This window comes from Phyllostomus hastatus, unplaced genomic scaffold (assembly GCF_019186645.2).
Source record: "Phyllostomus hastatus isolate PE091 unplaced genomic scaffold, TTU_PhHast_1.1 phas_scaffold_12, whole genome shotgun sequence".
Classification (NCBI taxonomy): domain Eukaryota; kingdom Metazoa; phylum Chordata; class Mammalia; order Chiroptera; family Phyllostomidae; genus Phyllostomus; species Phyllostomus hastatus.
Genome location: NW_025334007.1, coordinates 21,980,369 through 22,002,378, shown reverse-complemented (window position 1 = coordinate 22,002,378; position 22,010 = coordinate 21,980,369). Strand labels below are relative to the sequence as shown.

At 61.2% G+C, this 22,010-nt stretch overlaps 2 protein-coding genes across 5 annotated transcripts in view; both read right to left on the bottom strand.

Moving 5' to 3' along the window:
- Positions 1 to 1,324: 1,324 nt before the first annotated feature.
- On the bottom strand, positions 1,325 to 13,908 carry LOC123829990 (probable bifunctional dTTP/UTP pyrophosphatase/methyltransferase protein). Its single transcript, XM_045855906.1, is given in 15 exon segments — positions 1,325 to 1,567; positions 2,402 to 2,524; positions 3,555 to 3,698; positions 4,220 to 4,352; positions 4,759 to 4,869; positions 4,871 to 4,944; positions 6,196 to 6,358; positions 8,564 to 8,697; positions 8,700 to 8,932; positions 9,702 to 9,810; positions 10,062 to 10,123; positions 10,577 to 10,641; positions 11,831 to 11,917; positions 12,714 to 12,845; positions 13,768 to 13,908. Coding segments are annotated over 15 exon segments (1,878 nt in total). The 5' UTR covers positions 13,861 to 13,908; the 3' UTR covers positions 1,325 to 1,352.
- Positions 13,909 to 20,012: 6,104 nt separating this feature from the next.
- The window catches only part of P2RY8 (P2Y receptor family member 8), a 33,478-nt gene continuing 31,480 nt past the window's right edge, over positions 20,013 to 22,010 (bottom strand). For all 4 annotated transcript variants that reach the window (XM_045855799.1, XM_045855798.1, XM_045855800.1 and 1 more), the window contains exon 2: positions 20,013 to 21,248. In XM_045855799.1, the coding sequence (XP_045711755.1) occupies positions 20,152 to 21,213 (1,062 nt within the window). In that variant the 5' untranslated portion in view covers positions 21,214 to 21,248 and the 3' untranslated portion in view covers positions 20,013 to 20,151. The remainder of the gene's footprint in view (positions 21,249 to 22,010) is intronic.

Genomic DNA, 22,010 nt, shown 5'->3' with positions numbered 1-22,010 from the left:
CCAGCAGGCTGCTTGCGGTGGGGCCCACGGGGACCCACAAGGGCAGGGGAGAAGGGTGGGGAGGGGTGAGGCCATGTGCTCTCAGGTGGTAATGCGACAGCCCGATGTCCCCACCTGTTCCCCACCCCCACCCCCATAGGGCAGACGTTACCCCAGGACGACCCTCGCAGACTGTCCCGGGCCCAGGGGCACTCACACACCCCTGAACGAGCCAAGGAATGAGGGAACTGCACCCAAGGGTGGGGCTCAGCTCTGTCACCCACCCCCACCTGGGGCTGCCTGCCCATTCCTGAGGAGGAAGTCCCTTTGAGGAGAGAGACACGGGTGGTCACCCTCCCCCCACCCTTCCCCCCACGCCCTGAAACCCACAGTGTTCGCACTGTGTTCACAATAACCAGACACTCAGGCTGTGAGTCTTCCCTTCCCATCGTGTTCATTGTTTCTAAGAACATTTCCAACAGCCACAGAGGCACAGAAAGTGGTCTCAGGGGACCAGGGACCCTTCCCCAGTTCTCACAGGCGTTACCTGCCTGTCACTCTGCACCCCGGGGTTTCCCGTGCGTCAGTGGGTCCTCGGCTAAGGGCTCCCTGGAGAGTGGAGGACCAAGGTGTCCATCCGGGACAGGGCATGAGTGATTATCTGTGTGATTACCTACACTGTATCTATCATGTGTGTGTGTGCATCTTGAAAACCAACTTCTACATTGTCTATGAAACCCATTCTCACTCGGGAAATTATGACTACAAGCTGTGTGACTATCAGGCTGCTGATTTGGAGCTGCGAAAGGAGATTGAACAGATCCATCTGAACGATACCACCAGTCACCCTGACGACTGCCCCCCACTGCCGAGTGTGCACCCACTTTCTTACTCTTTAGGGAAACGGACACTTTACCAGGACACAGAGTCCCAGCTGCAGACTTTGGGGACATGTCGGCTGAACAATCACCTTCACCCAGTCAACCTTCTCCTGCCTAAGCTGTGATCTTGTAAAACTAGAAGTCTGGCTGGGGAGAGGAGAGAAGCGGTGGGAGGTGGTGGGAAGGGCTGGTGGAGAGAGGGCGGTGTGGACACGGCCCGTGTTATGGAGGTCCACCTGCTGGAGGCCCCAGGCCAGGCCCCCACAGACGACGGGTGGCCCGGCATCGTGAAGGGAGGGACCCCAGTTGGCACTGCCCTTGTCCCCTGCAGCCCCACCCGCAAGCTCCAGGTGCCGCTGCTGGCCCCGTTCCTTAGCCTGGGGGGTGACTCCAGCCCCTTGCAGCACACTTTCTACCTATGGGCCACGGTGGGGGGACTGTGAGCCAGTGTCCCCCCAGGGAGTGACCCTGGGACTGGCATGCGGGTGGCCGTCAGGCTCTGGTGGCCAGCACGGCATCCAGGATGGTCCCAGTGCGCACGGCCCGCACGTCGGTGAAGCCGTGCGCCTGCAGCAGGCTGCGGTACTCGCTCAGGCTGCGCTCCCTGCCCTGGAACAGCACCGTCATGGTGAGCGACTTCAGCACGGCGGGCAGGGGCCTGCACTTGTCCTCGTCCAGCAGCTGTTCCGCCAGCAGGAGGCCGCCACCTGCGTGCACAGGAGCAGCCACTGATGTCCTGGCCCTCACCCAGGAGAGGGGGCTGACGGACTCCAGCCCTAAGGGGTACAGGCTGCAGACACATCCCACCGGCCTGGAGAATCAGACAGGGAGGTGGAGGGGAGACAGAGAGAAAGACAGACAAGGACACACAGAGAGAGAGGGAGACAGAGACGAGACACAGAGACCCAGGGAGACACAGGGAGACACCAAGAGAGAGACAGAGGGAGTGAGCAGGGAGAAGAAAGGGAGCAGGGACAGGTAACAAGGTCGGGGGGAAATGAGGGTGCCTGGTCCTCTGGGGGTACCCACCAGGGCCCCTGAGGGCATGCCCTGCATAGGACACAGGTGGAAACTTTTATTATAGGAGGGGCCCCTGTGAGACCACCTGGGAGCAGGTGACTGGACCCTGGGCCCCAGCTGCTTGGAGCAGCAGCAGCAGCAGCAGCAGCCTGGCCAGGGGGAGGGGGGGGAGGGCAGGAAGGCGGAGTGTGGGTGTGACAGGGAGACAGGATTAGCTGCAGAAGAGGGACTCACTGGGTAGGCCAGCCCTGGCAGGGGTCACCAGGGGCAGGAAACCAAAGGCTCCCCCAGGGCCCTGCAGGGCGGGACTGTGACACTCAGGGGAGCCAGGCTCAGGGGCACCTGTCCCAACATGCAGGCACTTGTGTCCACATCCTCCAGTCAAGAGCGAGCTCTGAAGTCTGTAAACTGAGCACCACAGGGAGTGTGGCAGCCCCTTACGGTGCATAAACGTTACTTTTCTAAACAGTGGAGCAGTCTTCATGTGTGTCTGAAAGAGGAGGTCAAAGAGGCCGTCTCACCTGGTTTGCAGCTGCGGGAGATGCGGCTCAGCAGCTGGTGCACCTTGTCGTCGGGCCAGTTGTGCAGAACTTTTCCCAGAATGTACAGGTCGGCCTCCGGGAGGGTGTCTCGGAAAAAGTCCCCTGGTGGACACATATAGAGCAATCATTCCATCAGGGACTCAAGAACCAGTTCTCCCCGAGACAGAAAAGGGGAGGCACCGCCTCAGAACTGAACGGAAAAGGAGTCTGCTTGCAGTGGGGGGATAGTGACCCCCGCCCAAACACAATCCAAGTCCTAACTCTGGAACCTAGGAGTGGCTCCTTCTGGAAACAGGGTGTTTGCAGGTGGGATGGGTGGAGGGTCGGAGAGGAGGCCGTCCTGGGTCAGGGTGGCCTCACATCTAGCAGCAGTGTCCTTGGAAGTGACAGAAGAGGAGACGCAGAAAGGAGGAAAAGCCACGTGGAGGTGGAGGCAGAGACGGGAGGGACGTGAGTACCAGCCCAGGGGCACCTGGAGCTCCAGGAGCTGGAAGAGGTGCAAAGCACCCTCCCTGCAGCCCCTGGAGGGACTGGGGCAGCAGGACACCTGGAATCAGAGGGCGGATCTCCAGGATGGAGGCCCAGGGAATTCCTGGGCTTTTTAGGAACCCAAGCTGTGTGATTTATATTTAGCCAAAGAAAACAAAAATACACAGGGAAACCTTTTCAGACAATTACATGCTGTTGCCCAAGGAGGAAATGTTACATTGTTACTATGCAATCGGGGGCATGTCTCTGTCTGCCCCAAACCAAGACTTGTTTTTCTTGTTACTCCTGAAAGGAGACAGTGTAACAGCCTCACACAGCACTGACACTATATCAGGGGTTACAGGGAATCCAGACAGCATTGGAAGTCCATAGGAGGGAGTGGGTTGGGGACAAGCAGACACTGCCTCATCTTATCTAAAGGACCCAAGTGCTGAGAATTTGTACTGGAAGGGGGCCCTGCAACCTTCCCCAGGTGGACCGGGGGCCCCTGTGCAGACAGAGGTGAACACGGCACTCAGACACCCACCAGCACAGACACACACCTGCAGAAGCACAGACACCACACCCACGCACACACAGGGACAAGGTCCGTGTCACAGGTCACATAAGTGCTGACCAGATGCAAAGGCACAGGAGCGCTTACCTGGCTCGAAGCTGACCTGCCCTGTCTGGGGTCCATAGGGCTGAAAGCACACAGCATCCTCGATGACCTCTGGCAGGTCAAATACGGTCACCTTCAGACCTGGGTACTGCCGAGCCAGTTCGTAGGCAAGGACACCCGTGCACCCTGCAGGTGAAATCACACACTGTACCCCTACCTGCCCTTCCAGGCACTTAGGGATGCCTGGGTGAGTTTCCAAAGGGCAACTGAGGCAAAATCAAGCAATGTTCTAGAACCTGCATTGAAGTCACTGCTGTGAAATACAGCCAGCCATGATGCAGATGGCTGGTGACCATTGGGGCCTCCCATGGTCAAGACCACGCAGGTGAGCAGGAGAGTGGGGTGGGGACACAGCGTCACAAGAGAATCCTCAGGGAAAAGTTGTGGAGGTCTGGTACCGTCCCTAATCTTTTCTGGTTTGTTAAAGCAGATGTGATGGCTGGTGCTTCAACAGCCACTCTGGGCCACTAGGACAATTGGCATGCAGGAAGAATAGGGAAATGCAGCTGGCAGCTCAGGAGACTTTGGGGTGTTTTTCAACAGAGAACCCGGATTTCCAGGCTCATGATCATGTCAGTCACATGCAATATGACACAGGAAACGACACACATGCAGCTGGTGATACAGACTCCGTGGGGTGTACACACCTCCCAGGTCGCAGGCAGAGGTGAATCCAGACAGGTCGAAGGCTGTGGCCACCTGGCGAGCAGCCACCTTGGTGAGGCCGTGCATGGCCCGCATGAACTGCAGCTTCTTTTCTCGATTCTGGTAGAAGGACTCCTGAGGCAGAGCAGGGTGTGAAAAGACACGCAGATGCCGGGCCTCCTGCACCCGGGCTGCACCCTCTACTGACATGTCCCTGGGACTGGGCCTCTCTCTGTGTCTGTCTGTGTCTGTCTGTCTGTCTTCTGACTCGGTGTCCCTCTCTCTGCCTCCCTCTGTGTCTCTTTCTCTCCCTTCTCCACCCCTCCACCACCCACCCTGCCACAGTGGACTCCATCAGGACTGTTTCATCCAAAAAGCAAATGGTCAGTGGATTCCGAGTTTGGTGCAGCCCCAGGACGGACACGGATCCCGTCCCCTCAGATCCTTTCCCCGACCCATGCACGGAAGGAACACCTCTGGCTGGTCACCTGATACTGGTCCTCCCCCGCTGTGCCCAGAGCCCTCTGGCGCTGCACGGTACCTGATAGTGTTCCTCCCCCGCTGTGCCCAGAGCCCTCTGGCGCTGGACGGTGCCCTCCTGGACAGCAAAGTCCAGGTAGGAGAAGAAGGGCCATATGACTTCCTCGTGGGATCATGATGAGGCTGTGGAAGGAGTACTCGCCGTCCGACAGCAGGTACAGGGTGGCCAGGGGTGTGTTGCTGTAACCTGCAGTGACAGGTGAGGTCCTCACAGTGACGGTGCAGCTGGTCCCACCACCAGACCACCGCTGAGGCCCACGGAGAAGGAGCACGAACACCATCCCCCAGACTGCTGCTCACCCCACGCTGGGAGGCATCTCCTCAGGGAGCAGGCCTGAGGGGGCTCAGGTGCTGAAGGAGGGGTGAGTTCCCCCTCAGGGGTTTCCCCCAAGGGCCCTGGGATGGTCAGTGAGCCTGGATGCACTCCTTCCATCCATCTGCTGTCTGTCCATCCATCCCTCCATCCCTCCATCCACTCCTCCATCTCCACCTTCAAGAATCCACCCATCCATTCACTGGCCTATGTGTCCATTCTTCCATGCACCCATCAGTCTCACCAGCTACCTATCCATGGTCACAGCCCCCCATCCATCCTCCTGCACATCCTTCCATCTGTGGTCCCACCCATCCCCCGTCCACCCTTCCGTCTTTCCAGCCAACCATGGCTCTACCCATCCATCCATCCAACCAACCATCCATCCATCCAACCAACCATCCATCCAACCAACTATCCACCCATTCACCCATGCATCCATCCAACCAACCAACCATCCATCCATCCATCCATCCAACCAACCATCCATCTATCGATCCACCCATCCATCCATCATTCCGTCAATCAGCCATCCATCCATCCGTCCATCTCATCTCTGGTCTGCTCTGTATGCATTAGTCCACCCAGTTTTCCTTCCTCTCCACCTACCCATCGCCCCCATCCACCCACTATCATCTGGACCTTCCACTACACATCTGTCTTCTTCCTTCTGTCCTTCCTTCCACCTCCCCACCGATCCATCTCTCTGCTTTCTCCCCACCCTTCCGTCCACTGTATGCGAGTATGCATCCATCCATCTATGTGTCTCTCATCTCTCCTCCTGCCGTCTCGTCTGTCTCTCTAAGTCAACCCCTGTCTGTGTCGTGCACACAGAAAAGTCCTGTTTCTTCCGTGTCTCTGGAGGTCCCTCACTGACACAGCCCCTCTGAGAGCAGAGACATGAGGAGTCACTATCCTCACACACACACACACACACACACACACACACACACGTTTTCCTTTCTTCCATCCGTCCTCTGTCCCACCCTCTGGGTCGGAAGCCAGGCATCTGGGGCAGAGGGGCAGCCCATGAGGTCATCGCTGCTGGGCTCAGAGGCCACGTCCACTCAGTGACTGGCTTCCGCCTTCTGAGATTCTCTGCAAAACACCTCCGAGTCCCCTCACCTCTCTCTGTCTTGTCCAGCAGGCCCAGGGCTGCACAGACGTCCAGCAGCTGACCAGTTCCACCCTCAGAGGCATCGATTTTCCTGGCAACGTCCACCGCACTCAGGGGGCCTTCGTCTCTCAGCACATCAAACACCTTCATCTTGCAAGCCGTGAACAGGGCCTGGGCGGGAACAGCAGCTCAGTGAGACCTGGCAGGTGGCTCGTCAAGTGCTCTTCGGCCCCACGAAGTGCCATGCGGGAGGTCCAAACGGGCCAGACCACACCAGTCATCGGTGGGACTCTCTCCCCCACAGGAGGGAGGGGAGGGTCAGGCGCTAGCTGGTCCCCGCCCTGCACAAGGTGTAGGCACGTCAGTGCCCAGCCAGCAGAGACTCCCGGGGGAGAAACCCCACGTGCAGCTGCTGTGGGCTGGGCCGTGACCGCCACGCCCCGCTGAAGGAAGCCCCGAGTGCAGGAGCCCCCAGTGGAACTCTGCTTGGACACAGAGGTCCGGTCCTGGGCGGACGGGTTCCCTGTGCTGCTCAGGATGCATGCCCTCGTGTGACCTTGAGAACTGTCACTCGAGCTCTCTCTCTGTCACGAAACACCCTCTGTGACCGCTGACGCATTTCCAGAAATGCAACACAGTGAGCTGTACGGGCAATGAACGAGCGAGCGGGATGGACCAGGCAGGTCACCTCCACTGCAAGACTGGCTGCGGCATTCCTGCTGGGTCCGGAGGCCTGGCCAGGGGGAGGCCTTGCTGATGTGAGGGGAGTAATGGTGAGTGGGCCCGCAGATGAATAGAAGATAAACATATGACAGACGAACAGAGGGATGGACAATTGCATAGATGGACACACAGGTAAAAAGACATGATAGATGCATGGATGGATGGATGGACTGATGACTGGATGGATGGATGTCAATGGATAGATGGATGGATGGATGGATACAAGAATGGATGGATGGAGGGATGGAGGGACAGATGAATGGATGAATACATGGATAGATGGATGGATGGATGCATGGAGAGATGGATGGATGGATGGATGCATGGACGGATGGATGGATGGAGGGATGGATGGATGGAGGGATGGAGGGACAGATGAATGGATGAATACATGGATAGATGGATGGATGGATGCATGAATGAATGGATGGATGGATGGATGGATGCATGGACGGATGGATGGATGGAGGGGTGGACGCACGGATGAATGGATGGATGGAGGGGTGCATGGAGGGGTGGATGAATGGATGGATGCATGGACGGATGGATGGATGGAGGGATGGATGGATGCATGGACGGATGGATGGATGGAGGGGTGGATGGAGGGATGGATGGATTGAGGGATGGATGGATGAATGGATGGGTGGATGAATGATGGATGGATGGACGGATGGATGGAGGGGTGGATGGATGGAGGGGTGGATGGATGGAGGGGTGGATGGATGGAGGGGTGGATGGAGGGATGGATGGATGGAGGGGTGGATGGAAGGATAGATGAATGGATGGCCGGAGGGGTGGATGGAGGAACGGTATGACAGGAGGAGGAAGGGTGGCAGGATGGAGAGGGCAGACAGATGGGCAGATGGGACAGGGGATGGAGGATTGGCAGCTGATGAACAGAAGAGGGAGGGCGCCACCTGCTGGAAGCACGGCGCAGCTGGAACTCGTGACAGGGCCACCTGCCTCAGGGCACGGACGGAATCGCTCTTTCTAGGAAAAGGAGAGGGTGTGCGGTGCAGCCCAGCACCCCCTTTCCTTCCTCTGACCGCACAGTCCACTAGGGCCACGGGGTCGCAGGGGCGGAAAAGGGGCGGGGCGAGGGAGGGGGCAGGCCCGAGTCCCGCCGCAGCCTGAGCCCGCCCGCGCAGCACCCTGGCCGCCCAGGAGCCTTGGGGGCAATGCGGGAGGCCCCACCGCACTGCGCTGGTCCCGGAAGGAAGGCCCCACGTGCGTCTGCAGCCACGGAGGGGCGGCGGACAACCAGCAAGCACACTGTTAGGGCTGCCCCGTGGCTCCGAGGAGGGACGCCGACGTCCCTGCACTGCTGCCCGGGAATCAGACGCCTCTAGTGAAGGGCCTCCGAGGAGGAGGGCGCCCCGGGTCAGGGTGGGCGCATGGCAGTGCCCTTAGAGGAGACACGGGCCCGAGGAGAAGCCCCGTGAAGCGGAGAGGAGAGAGGTGCGGCCAGCAGCCCCCGGAGCTGGAAGAGGCGGGAAGGACCGTGCCCGGAGCCCGAGGAGGCCGTGTGGCCGCAGGACACTCGGGTTCCAGTCGTCTGGTCTCCAGGACCAAGACAGGACGGACTCCCGCTGCTGTTTTTCGCCCCAACCGTGTCCCTCAGTCCCGGCCGCCCCGGGCCCCTGGGCCGGTCACCTTGGACACTTTGTAGCCGTCTATGAGTTCCACGACCGCGGTGGGCGGCACGCTCTCCACCGTGGGTTTGCGGTCTGCGTCCCTCGCGCGCTCCCTGCCCTGGGCCTGGGGCCGGCGGCGGTCCCCCGAGCCCCTTCCTGGCCGGGCGCCGCGCCTCCCGAGTCGCTGAGGCCGTCGAAGGTGGCCACCGCGGGGATGCAATCCTGCTTCTCCCGCTGCAGGTCCTCGGGGCGCGGCGGGTGGTACAGCTCCGCCAGCTTCTTGCAGAAGCGGTTCAGGGGAAAGCCCACGACGTTGTGGAAGTCCCCGTGGATGGCCTCCACCAGCATGCCACCCAGGGCCTGGATCCCGTAGCCTCCGGCTTTGTCCCTGAGTGGGGAGGGCGGGGCCAGAGGGAAGGGGGCGGAGAGAAGGGGAGAGGTCAGAATGCGAGTCCAAGGGGGCGGGGTCCGAGCACCAGGACCACAGGCAGAGGGAACCCAGCGCGCCTGCCCCAACACCCCTGCCACTCGGAACGCGGCTCCTGCTGGGAAGTCGGGCCCCAGCCCAGGGTCCTCTGTCACCCCACGCCCTGTCCGCCAGCACGGACTCGGTGGAGCTGGTGTCCCCAGGGTGACGCCGCCGTCCCACCCGCCCCTGGTGTATAGCCACGTCTGGGGGTGCAGGAAAGACCCCAGTGTGGCTGTGCTCTGCTGCTGCTGGGCTCCTGGCCCTCACAGGACACTCGGGCCCTGCCTTACGGGGGCCCCCAGCCCAGGTCTCCCCGGTGCCCGGGTCAGCCCCTTTCCAGGGACACAGGGGTGCTGGGTCCCGTTGCTCCACCCTGACCGAGCCCCCAGGACTGGTGTGCCCTGGCCCTCCCACTCCTGTCCGCAGACTTGGTCCATGACAGGGCTGGACCCCTGTGTTTCGGGCACGAGGACCGCTCCCTGCCTGAGCTGCAGGCAGCGGTGTCCCCGGGACGGTGTCCCTCTGGCCCGCCTCCCCAGCGGAAGAAAGCAGGTCTGTCTGGTGTGTCTGTCCAGCGCCTGAGCCACAGGGCGGACGTGCCGACGGCGGCCCTGTCACCCCCCCGCCCCCCACCCCCGCCCCGCCCCGCCGCGGCGCCCGAGGGCGGGCGGCCCGGGGAGACACTCACAAGGGCTCGCCGCTGTGGATGTACTCCCACAGCAGCTCCTCCGACAGCTGCGAGAACCGCACCCGCGTCTCCTCGTAGAACTCTGAGACGTCCAGGTCCAGCCCGCCGCCTGCACGGACAGAGTCAGCCCCGGGGACACGTCACCTCCACGTCCCCGACGGGGCCCCGCTGCGGCCACACGCACCGCACTCTAGGGGTGCTCCGTGGCAACCCCGCAATCCCACATCGCCCCGACTTCCCCGGCAGGGGGGCGGGGGGGATGCTGTGGGAGGGCGCTTGAGCTGTCCCCTGGGGACCCGGTGTCCCAGAGTCCCTGGGACCCTGTGTGACCTTGGGATGAAGGTGGAGCTGCCCTGATACCTTCGCTGGAGCAGCGGACGATGGCCACGCCCGTGAACACGCTGTGCTCTTTCCCGCTCAGCCTGCAACAGAAGCCGCGCCCGGGAGCGAGGGAGATGAGCATGACCCAGGTCCCCAGTAACGGGGTGACCCTGCACCCCGGGACTGGCCCTCACTTCCCGTGCGCTCGCTGCCCTGTTCCCCCCACCCCGTCCCCGCCCGCAGGTTTCCAGCTCAGACCTGCTGGGCCGTGGGAAAGCCGAAACAGGGAGGGGGTCCGAGGGAGGTCCCCTGCCCAGCGGCATGCGTAGGGATCAGAGCGAAGGTCACGGTCGTGGGGATTTCTGCTCCAGTGGCGTGCGGGTGGAAGTAATGCAGCTTAAGTTCAAGGAGGCTGGGTCTGTCTCTCCTCTGACCCAGGAGGCTGACCGGTGAGGTCAGGCGGTCACCCACGAGGACTGAGGGCCCTCCCCACGGGCCGGGTACACCCTCGCTGACGTGCGCTGGTGCCAGGGAGGCCGGCCGCCGGCCCCTACCTGGACAGCATGCTGTAGGCGTCTGCCTTGTCCACAGGCTTCTCCAGGATCAGCCCCTCCAGCGCCTGCAGGGGAGAGAGAGGGCCATGTCCACCCCCAGAGCCAGGCCTGCGAGGGCCACCCTGTTAGGAGCTGACTAACAGCTGACCCTTGACACAGCCAGGTCGGGTGAGACGTGTCTGCACAGCAGAGGCGACTGTGGCCGGGTCTCCTGTCTATCTCCTCCTGCAAGCCTGTCGCTGCTAGCAACAGGTGGTGGGATTTTTAGATGCCTGTGTGTTACAACAAAACATCTGCACGGTCCCTCTGATTCGGCGTGGAGTGACTTGCTAACCACAGAATACAGACCCTCTAGCAACCCTAATGCTGCCTGCTTCCCCGACCTGGGAAGTTGAGGACAGAATTCAACTATGGGCAGACCAGCTGCCAGAACGCTGGAGGAAGCTGTTGCTAGGAACGTTTCTTAAGGAGTCACCACTCAAAAGCTTAAGATTTATTAGAGCCACTACCCCTGCCATACCCTGGACAGGAGTGCACAGAAGCAAGGAGTTGTAGGTGGAAATAATAATCTCAATACATGGAAACAAATACAAAACACGCCCCCGCCCCAAGATGCATAAATCAAAAGAGCTAGGCAAAAAACCAGTTACCTAACTGAGACAAATCTAACCTCAACAAACAATAGCTAATTTCTATATAACCTATAAATCACCCCTTGCACCCTTTTAATTTAGACCAATCTCAGAATCTTAATAGATACCTGGTGACTAATTGGCCCCTGAAAGTTTGTGCCCGTATAGCTCTGTTGGCTATCTGATTGACGACCCTCTTGGTCAAATAACCTTTGTTTAATATGGTTGATCTGTGGGACCTCCTGCACTTTTGGGTTATTTCTTTGTTGAACACGATGGATCTGCAAAACCTTCTGTGTTTTTAGAAACTATTTCTGTGGTAACCTTTCTGTTTTAATAATCACACTATGCATTGCATGTTGTATCACCTCCCCTATAAAAATAAAGATTGATTTTTCTCGGGGAGTCAGTCGGGCCCCAAAAGCCCAGCTGTGCTCCAGCACCCCACCGGGTGTCTCGCTTCATTGCTTCGCCTGAGCCGTGCTTCCTCCGGGGACCCTGAGACCCCGCCCAGGGTGGACCCTGGCACCGCCCGGTCCGAGTATGACACTCCTTCTTTAAATTCCAGGTGAGAGTCACCCGGGACATGCACACCCGGCTGCAGGCGCAGGGTCGGACTCACCACGATAGTGTCCGCTCCGATGACGATGTCGGGGGCCCGCAGGTCTTTCTGCAAGAATCCGAACTGAGCTTCAGAAGGGACGTATGTCTGTGGTGTGGGGCATGCAGACGGCCTCACTGCTGGTGTCTGGGCTCACTTGGGAGAGTAAGGCCCGTGTGCCCCCTCATGCTGGGTGGGGACAAGCGTGTGGGCCCCATACAGTCCCCCACAATGTGTACCCCACCTGGTCCTTGGGGTGCACTTGCACACTAACCTCCCCCTGCCGAATATCAGTCTCTCAGTTCTCACTCACTTACACCAATACTCACAGCATTACCTACAATGCAGGTAGTATCCCAACTGCCGTAGGCTATTACTATACCATCTAGTGATAAGCTGCATTAATGCTACACGGTGGAAGGCACCATTGGGTTCATTACAGGAAGGTATTGTACGGTAACACGTAGTAGTAGTTACATTAAAATAAATGATACTATTACATTAATCACGATTCTCTATCACACAGCAACAAAGTAATTCATAATCTATATTATAGGAATGATACTATTAGCTACAATAGTAGCTAAGTGTTAGGTAACACAATGTAACAGGTAAGCTACATTAAATCTGTATTGTAAATGACACCTTCACACAAATTACCGTAGTCTGTGATATAGTAACAATGCAACAGACCAGCTACGTCAATTCTTTGTGACAAGCTGGGCTACACAAACGCTACATGAGGGGAAGAGTATACTACCCTGCAACCCTCAGCCATGAATAAGCTGCGTGACTGCACACTGTGACAGCATTTATGCAACAGGTCTCCTTCAAACCTGACCCCCACCTTCCACCACCTCCCCTGTGGCCCCAGATCCCCAGGTGGCAGAAGCAGAGTCCTTGCCTGGTGCATCCTCCTGGCCACCTCCAGGGCCTTCTGCTTGGCTGTTTCCATGGCATATGCATAAGGGGTGGGGAAGGAGGCTTTACTGAGATTCTCTTTAAATTTGGAAGGAACCACCGTGAACCTGAGCCCCTGCAATGGGAGAAGAGGGGCCGTGAGGGGGTGAGGGTCGCAGCAGTCCCCCAACAGAACAGGTTGGGGGTACACCCAGTGTGGCCTCTCAGCCCCTGTGGCCGACACTGAACTTTCCCCAATAGCCACTTCGTGCAGAGCCAGAGCTCGGGACCTACAGGGAAGTGAGGTGTGCACCCCGGTCACTCAAACGCCTGGGGACAGTACCGACGAAGGTGCTGGATACAGGGATCGAATCCTTGGGGGTGGAACAGCGCCCAGGACATTCCCAAGGCCAGGGTTCCACCCCCACCCCGGGGGCCCAGCAACTGGAAATACACTGCCCACAAGAAATGCAAAGGACAGAAATGCTGACCAGGCAGGACAGTCCCTGGACAAGCGTGGTCATGGACGCTGACACCCCAGGGTCCGCACTGTGCACCCTGGCCACAGAGGGTCAGCGGCCCCTCTCCGTGGCAGCCCTACAGAGCACCTACGTGGCTCTGGCCCTCCCCCCGTCCCCGGGCTCCCCAGGACAGAGGCAGCTGTGCACCCTGACCTGGCATGCCCTGCCTCCTCAGCCAGGCCACACAGGTCGCCAGACCACGAAGCCTGGCCTCAAGACCCTGACCGCAGATCGCACAGGTTCCGGCTCCCCCGGGCCCACAGACGTGGACCCCGGTCAGTAGGAGCTGCCCGCATACCGCAGCCCCAACCCCTCGCCGCCCGGGGTCTCCAAATCTCGGCCTGAAGACTCTGGACTTCACACCTCGTCCGCAGCCGCCACCAGCCCACGGAGCCCGCAATCACCGGGCCCGGGTCACCTGGCGCCCCCTGCTGTCCGCAGGCCAGGGCCCGGAGGCCCCAGGGTCGCTAGGCTCCCGGATCGGTAACTTCCCGCTGGCTCCCGGAAACCCGACCCCGGTCCGTCCCAGACACTCACCGCGTTGCTTAGGATCTCCTGGCGCCGCGGGGAGGCGCTGGCCAACACCACGCGCTTTTCCAGCAACTTCCGGATCACCGGGTACAGGACCATGGCCGCGAGGCAGGTGCGCTAGGCGCAGGGGAGCAGCCAGCAGGTCCTCAGCCCCGCAGACAGCGCACGGCCGCCGGAGCCCCGCCCGCAGTAAATCCGCGCCTGGACAGAGCTCCGCTTCCGGGCCCGAGCCGCTGCGCCTCCGAGCCGGCTCCGCCCCTAACGGACGCTTGGAAGGCCCCGCCCACACTGCCCCGCTGCCACGCCCCGAATCCGAACTGGGCGTCCTCCCCGGGCCCAGCGCCCAACAAGGCCCCGCCCACACTGCCCCGCTGCCACGCCCCGAATCCGAACTGGGCGTCCTCCCCGGGCCCAGCGCCCAACAAGGCCCCGCCCCTCAGAAGCTCCGCCCAAGACCGGCCGCAAGCGGGGCCCCGCCCCCGACGCTCGCCCCGCCCCCGCCGGCGGAGGTTCTGGCAGTGTGGGCTCCTTTGTAATCCCCGAAAGGGGGCGCGGAGATCGGAGTCGGCGCGGGCGCAGTAGGGGCGCGGAGATGGGGATCCCCGTGCGCGCCGTGGGGCGCGCGCAGACGGGAGGACGCCTATCTGCAGGTGGCCAAAGGATGGATGATGGACCGATGCACGGGCACAACGTCTCCGGCTCCGGCGGGTTTCTGGAGGTCCGCACAGTGACGTCAGCGTCGGGGGCGGGTCGGTGAGCGGGGCCGGAGCTGCCTGGCTTCCGAGCACTAGGTGGCAGCACCTGCCCGCCCAGCTGTGACCACGGAGCGTGTGTGGGGGAGTCCCGTGACACCACTGGCACAGCCCGTTGGGGGCCACGTGGGGGGGATAGACGGACAGACAGACAGGCGGATGTGTGAGTGAAAGAGAGGGAGGCATAGAGATATTCACGCTGCGTACATAGGTGATAAATGCATGGATAAAAAGTGATAGGGAAACGGACAGAGGAGGATGGATAACGGTAGATATTCACGATACAGAGCTAGACGACTAATAATACACAGAGGACACAGGTGCAGGATACAAACACAGACTGACTGTGTTATTCTAAGGCAGGTTCTCCACCTCCAGGACGCCACACGGACCCCCTCCTGGGGGACCCCACGGACGGGTGGCCGTCCACTCGCCGGTTGCTCAAAATCGGGCTCCGATTCCCCTTTGGCCTCACTGGGCTCAGCCCACGTGTTTGGGCAGTCAACTCCGGATTGGCTGAGGTTCGTGTGTCCCTCAAATGTCAGAAATAATCCTAATAAATTATTATCAAATATGTCGTGAACGCTCACTGTCTTCAATCATTAATATTTAATTATCAGCCCTGGCTAGTGTAGCTCAGTGGATTGAGCGCGGGCTGCGAACCAAAGCATCACTGGTTCGATTCCCAGTCAGGGCACATGCCTGGGTTGCAGGCCATGGCCCCTAGCAACCGCACATTAATGTTTCTCTCTCTCCTCCCTTCCTTCCCTCTCTAAAAAGAAATAAATAAAATCTTAAAAATGTCTACTTTAAAAAATACTTAATTATCATTAACTACTCAGTCAGTTCATATTACTTGTTAATATTTCTTTTTTGTTCTAGATTTTTGTTTATTTTTCGAGAGAGGGGAAGGGAGGGAGAAAGAGAGGGAGAGAAACCTCCGTGTGTGGTTGCCTCTCATGCGCCCCCTACTGGGGACCTGGCCCACAACCCAGGCCTGTGCCTTGACTGGGAATCGATCCCGAGACCCTTTGGTTTATAGGCTTGTGTTCAATCCACCGAGCCACACCAGCCAGGGCAGCGTGTCATAATGACTGTTATTGTGTCAGCCATTCGAGGGTACGTATGTCAGCCCCATTACAGACTGCGTGAATCACCTCTGGGTGTCGCCCAGGACTCTCTGCAAAGGTCCGGATTGAGTGTAAGTGCCTGTTTCTCAAGCGGCCAGAGGGAGGGTGCCCAGGGGCCCCCCTTTGTCAACTGACCTGTGCACAGGACACCCCTCTTCTTGCTCCATGGGCACCGACGGCCTCTGCTCGTTGTCCTCGGGACGAAGACAGTGCAGGAGACATCTCCAAGGCACACTTGACAACTGTTTTGGAAGGACCAACCCCTCTGAGGATCCAGCCCCTCGTCACTTCCGCAAAAACTGGGAAGCCAAACTGCGGGGCCCCCTCCCTCCAAGTCGCTATCGTAGGGGACCCCCAAGATGCCTATTTCTACCCAGGAGATACTCGTCTCATCACACAAATAGGGGGTTTTATCGGGGGACAGTTTAGATGTATGGGCAGATTGTCCAGTGAACTAGTGAGTTCTCATATTGTTGTCTCATTCTTCCCTGCACGCCCACACCCTGTATTCCTGTGGCCCGTTGGTCCCAACTGGCAACCCGTGTCTGTCCGCGCACTGTGTCCGAGGACCCCAGCTCCCCAGGGCGCTCTGGGCATCCAGTTCGCGACCTTGCCATTGTAGTAGCCGGACACGGATCCCTGGGATCTCGGGATTGCTGAGCAGGACCGCCCCCCACTGGGGTGGTTCAGGAGGACCTTCAGGTCAGTCCAGCGGCCCCGCGGGGTGGGTCACTGAGAAAGGGGGATGGGCAGGGGCGCCTGAGGTTAGAGAAGAGGCAGGGGCCGCTCACCCACCCTGGGGTCCCCAAGGCCTGGGGTTGGGTCAGGTTCCAATTCCAGCTCTGACACTCAGCAACTTTGGGATCCCAGTAAGGGGGGTGGGGGGTGTTCATACCTTTCCACGCCTCCCACTGCTCCTCTGAAAAGGGGCCCCAGTGCCTACCTCGTTTCAGCGGATAAAGGGGGCCGTCCATGCGAAAAGCTGCGTGCACCCCAGTCACCAGGTCCTACCACTGTCCCCCACTTGGGGGAGGGGATTTATTTGTGGGTCCCTTATACCCGTCACCTTCGGTAAGAATCTCCCTCCTGAATTTTCACTCCCGTTTATTTCCACAACAGATGTGTTCTAATACATGAAAGGCTTTTTTTTTTTTCATCAGAGACTGGCAGAGGTGTCCAAGGACAGATTAGAAAAGACCACGTGGAAAAGTCGGGGTCCAGGCCTGCGGGGTTTGCACGGGCCGCCGGGGCCAGGCCCGAGGTGCTGCTTTGGCAGAACAGCGACAGCATTTCCGGAGGCGCGGCCCGTCCCGGACTGCCTGGCTCCGTGCCGGCCGCAGGATGAGTCAGAACGTGGGACGGAAGACAGGTTCATGTCCCCCGCGGGAGAGCAGGGAGAGGTTTTCGTGCCACGGCCGATCGCTGGCGATATTCCGGCAGGATCCTTTTTTTTTTTTTTTAAGATTTTATTTATTTATTTTTAGAGAGGGAAGGGAGAGGGGGAGAGAGAGAGAGAGAGAGAGAGAGAGAGAGAGAGAGAGAGAGAAACATCTATGTGCGGTTGCTGGGGGCCGTGGCCTGCAACCCAGGCCTGTGCCCTGACTGGGAATCGAACCTGCGATGCCTGGTTCACAGCCCGTGCTCAATCCACTGAGCTACGCCGGCCAGGGCCCGACAGGATCTGTTGAGGAGGCTGGCGTCAAATTGTGGCAAGTGTGCAGTGATGTTGATGCCGTCTGCAGCTTCTTGTATAAAAACCACCGCGGCGTGGATGGCAATGCGGTTCCCCTGGTGGAAATGCGGTTCCCCCGTCCCGACAATGACAGCTGGATGCCACAGCACCGTGAACCCCCAAAACATCGTGGAGATAAGAAGCCAGGAGGTGCCACAGCAGCTGTGGCGTGCAAGCCGGTCACAGAAGCACAAACCCTGTAGGGAGGTCCCTGGGGACACGGGGTTCACAGAGACAGAACATAGAGGGCGGGAGCAGGGGTGGGGGCTGGGGCGGGCGGTGGGCACTCAGTGTGTGATGCGAGCAGAGCTTCCGTGTGGGGCGATGAGGAAGTTCTGGAGAGGACGGCGGGGCCAGCGGCACCGCCACATGGAGGTACCTCGTGCCGCGGAGCTGTGGCCCGCCCAGTGCGTAAGATGGCAGATGGGCTGTTGTGTGTGTCTGACCACAATCCAAAAAAAAAAAAGCCTCAGAAGGAAATCAAAGCAGCCAAAGCAAAAACATAAAGAAGGAGTCTGGAGAAGGTTTTGCTTCTTCCAGACCCAGCAGCTCTGACTGGAGACAGTCCCAGCAGTCCCCAAGCCGGTCACTCTGTGTCCAGCAAAGTGTTCCCGAGACCGTTTCCAATGCACCGCGGGTGTTCAGGGCCGATGGGCTGGGGCGGCATCTCATAAGGGGATGTCCCAGATGCAGCAGACGCTGTGTGTGATGGCTTTGTGCATCCAGGGCCTGGGGACCACAGGGTGGAGGGGGCCCCGGGACGGGCTCCCAGGTCCCCCAGGCAAGCCGTCCACCTGCACCAGCCTCTGTGGAAAGGACACAGGTGGGCAGAGGGCCAAGGCAGCACGTGGTTGGGTGCCAGCTGCAGACCCTGGCGGGGGTGTGGCGCCCCCGCAGGGTGGGTATCAGGGTCCGCAGTGCACACCCAGCAGGCGGCAGGCAGACCCAGAATCTGACAGGCCCCCTCGGTCCTCTGAGCCGCCGTCTGTGCTGAGCCCCCCACCCCCCACGGGCCCTGTGCAGCCCTCACCTGAGTCTACAGTGGCCGCCCTGCCCCTCCGAGGGCCTGGGTCCCAGGAGGCAGGGCCCCCAGGGGGCCGGCGCGGGGCTCGGTGGGGTCTCGCCGCCCCTCCACAGGTTAACGCTCTCTCTGTGCTGGAGTCCCGGCCACGGAATCCTGGCGTGGCTTCAGTGCGTGTCCTTGTGCTGGGGTGGCCGGAACAAATGACCACGGACTTGGGGCACGAAACACCAAGAATTCACTCTCTCCCCGTCCTGCAGACCAGGTGTCTGAGGTCGTCCAGGTGTCCCAGGGCTGTGCCCCCTCCACAGGCTCCAGGGAGGGTCCTTCCCGCCTCTTCCAGCTCCTGGTGGGGGGGGCTCCAGGCGTCCCCGGGGCTGGTGGCTGCGTCCCTCCCGTCTCTGCCTCCATCTCCACGTGGCTTCTCCTCCGTGTCTGCGTTTCCTCCTCTGTCCCTTCTCAGGACACGGTCACTGGACGCAGGGTCATCCTCACCCAGTAAGTAGGTCCCATTCTGAGGTCCCGGTGGGACACGAATTTTTTGGGGTGCACAGTCTTTGCCCCCCGTCCAGTCGTGCCTGTTTTCTTCCAAAGCAGCGGGGGCCCAGGAAGCGAGGCTCAGAACCTCCGTCAGCCCCTTGGCCCCCCAGGCTCTCCACCCGATGGCCCCTCCCAGCCCCCGCCTTGCGTGCTCAGGGCTGTTGCGCTCTCTGGCGCACGCATCTCCTGGGATGCGACAAGCGTCAGCACTCCGCTGGCTCAGGCAAGTCCCCGGCTCCGAGGGGACCTGCGGGTTTTGTCTCCCCGGGTGCCTCAGAGCTGGTGGTGGTCCCCGGTCTTCCCAAAGCAGCCCGGGCCTCCGGGCCGGTTCCGGCGGATCCCGGCGCAGGACGTCGCACGCCGCACTGGCCCCGGCAGGCACCGAGGGGCTCGGCCGACGCCGCGCCGCTGGGCTCGTGTGGTCGGGAGCCTTATCCTGGCCAAACGCCGTGCGCCAGCCTGGCTGCACGTTGTGGACAAACCGCCCCGGACCTGGGGCTCTCTCCGTGGCTCAGGGCTCTCAGCAGGGCGGAGGGAACCCTCAAGGGAGGCTGCAGCCAAAGGGTCCCAGGGTGCGCGCCGCAGCCTCCGACGGCCACTTCAGCAGCCCCTGATCACGCCCCCGGAGGCCCTCGGGCCGTGGGGGTGTGACTCGCACCAGCTGGTCGCCTGTGCTTCCTGGTGCGGCCTGTAGGGGGCGTCGGAGCCCACGCCGCTCCGAAGGCCCCGGGTCGGCTGCGGCGCGGGGCGGTGAGCTTGCGCAGCGCAGGGACGCCTCTCCACGGGGGTCTTGGCGCACCCTGAGTGACCGCAGGGACACGTGGACGACGTCCAGGGCCCTCAGGCTGGGGCAGCAGAGTGTCCCGTGGGCTCCTGCGAGCCGGCAGGCCCAGACGATGCGGCAGGCGGGCGGCCCCGGCAGGACCTCGGGGGGGCCCATGGGGACCCAGCGGGGACTGGCCGAGCGCTCAGGAGCGGACAGCCCGGGGCCGCCGTCCTCGGGAGCAGGCAGCAGGTCTGCCTGGCACGCCGCCAGCGTCTCCCCGTCACACCCAACCCCGCTGTCCGTCTGTCCCGCCGCTCCGCCGGGGGGCGCCAGACGCCGGGAGTCGCGCCGGCTTTGGTGGCGGCGTTCCCCGTGCCTTCGGGATGGAGGCGGCAGCCCCGGGAAGCCAGACGCGGGCCTCCCCGCCGCCCCACCCCCGGTTGCGCGGCTCAGAACACGCTCTCCTGTCTCTGCAGGAAGGGCCGGGCGGCCGCCTCGGGCCCGTCGGCGGCGCCCGTGGACAGCGTCCGGGCGGAGAAGAGGCTGTCGCGGCGCGCGTCGGCGGGGCAAGGGGGCGGCGGGCCGGAGCGCAGGTAGCCGCGCAGGCGCAGCTGGAACTCCTTGGAGGCGAAGTAGTACACGAAGGGGTCCAGGCAGTTGTTGAGGCAGCTGAGGCACAGCGTGAGCTTGTAGACGTGGTAGTAGCTGGTGCCCAGGAACAGGCGGCCCACCATGTGCGCCAGCAGCACGAAGTTGTTGGGCGCGAAGCACGTGACGAAGGCCAGCAGCACCACGGCCGCCAGCCCCACCGCGCGCCGCCGCTGCGCCTGGCCCTGGGGGTCCGGCGTGCGCAGCAGCTTCAGGATGGTGGCCGTGTAGCACGCCACGGTGACGAGGAAAGGGACGAGGAAGAGCACGATGAACAGCGTGAAGAGGAAGATGGCCCACATGGCCACGCTGGGCAGCATGGTGGACTTGAGGACGTCGAAGCAGGTGACGATGCCCAGCTCCTCCACCGCGTAGGTGAGGTCGGTGCGCGCCAGCGGGGACAGGGCGCCCAGCAGCAGCGCCCACATGCCCAGGCAGGTGACCACGGCGTAGCGCCGGCGCCGCCAGGGCGCGGAGGCCAGCGGGTACACCACGCCCAGGAAGCGGTCCACGCTGATGCAGGTCATGGTGAGGATGGACGAGTACATGTTGGAGTAGAAGACCAGCGTGACGACGGTGCACAGGCGCGGGCCGAACACCCAGTGGTGGCCGTTGCAGTGGTAGGCGATCTGGAAGGGCAGCGCGGCCGCCAGCATGAGGTCGGTGACGCTGAGGTTGATCATGAAGATGATGGAGGGCGACCGGGGCCCGATGTGGCGGCAGAGCACCCACAGCGAGAACAGGTTGCCGGGGATGCTTACCAGCGCCACCAGCGAGTACACCACGGGCAGCGCCACCGCGATGGCCGGGTTCTTCAGCATCAGGATGGTGGTGTTGTCCGGGCGGGTCATGTTGATGTCCATGGCGCCGGGCGCCCCGGCGAGGGCTCGGGGACGGCCTGCGAGGCAGAGGGCACAAGAGAGTGAGAGAGGGGGACAGAAGCGGGGGGCCCGCTCTGTGAGGACCCTGCTTCCGACACTCGAAGATGGAAGAGGGTCCCCCAGGGCCTGGCAGGCACCCCTGTTCCCCTTCCTGTTCCTTCCCCCCGGGGGAGCAGGCGTGCCGCCATCTCTACCAGGGACATTGCTCTAACTGCCCGCCATCCAGGCATGGCAGGGCCTGGTAAATCCCTTTCTTCTCGGAAGCCCCGGGGAGCGTGCTGCGAGGCACGGCGCAGTGACAGCCACCTTGGGGCCATGAGGACGCCAGCCCTGCCCCACGTACACAGTGACAAGTTCACCAAGGGACTCCTCCTGCAAGGGGCTCTGTGCCTAGCTGAAACGTCGTTTCTCTGGGATTTTGCCGGGAGCCGGTTTGGCCGTTTGCCTGGTGTCACATGGGGGCACTGTGGTGTCGGCATGATGCTCCCAGGAGGTGCCTTATTCCAACACCCTGTGCCTGGCTTCCTGCCTTCTCCCGCCCTTCAAGGTGCCCACTGGGGGCTGCTCATTAAGGGTGGGGGCGTGTTTGCAAGCCCCTGAGACATCATCCCTGGTCCTCCCCTTCTCCTGCCCCCCCCCGGGGGTGCTCCAAGGCAGGGAAGCCAATGACCACAGCTGGAGGGAATGTGCTAGCATAGCTTCAAGTTGAGAGAGATTTGGATACACCTTGTGTATGATGAACCTCGTGTGCCTGGCCTGGCTGTGAAGCCCCAGCTCCC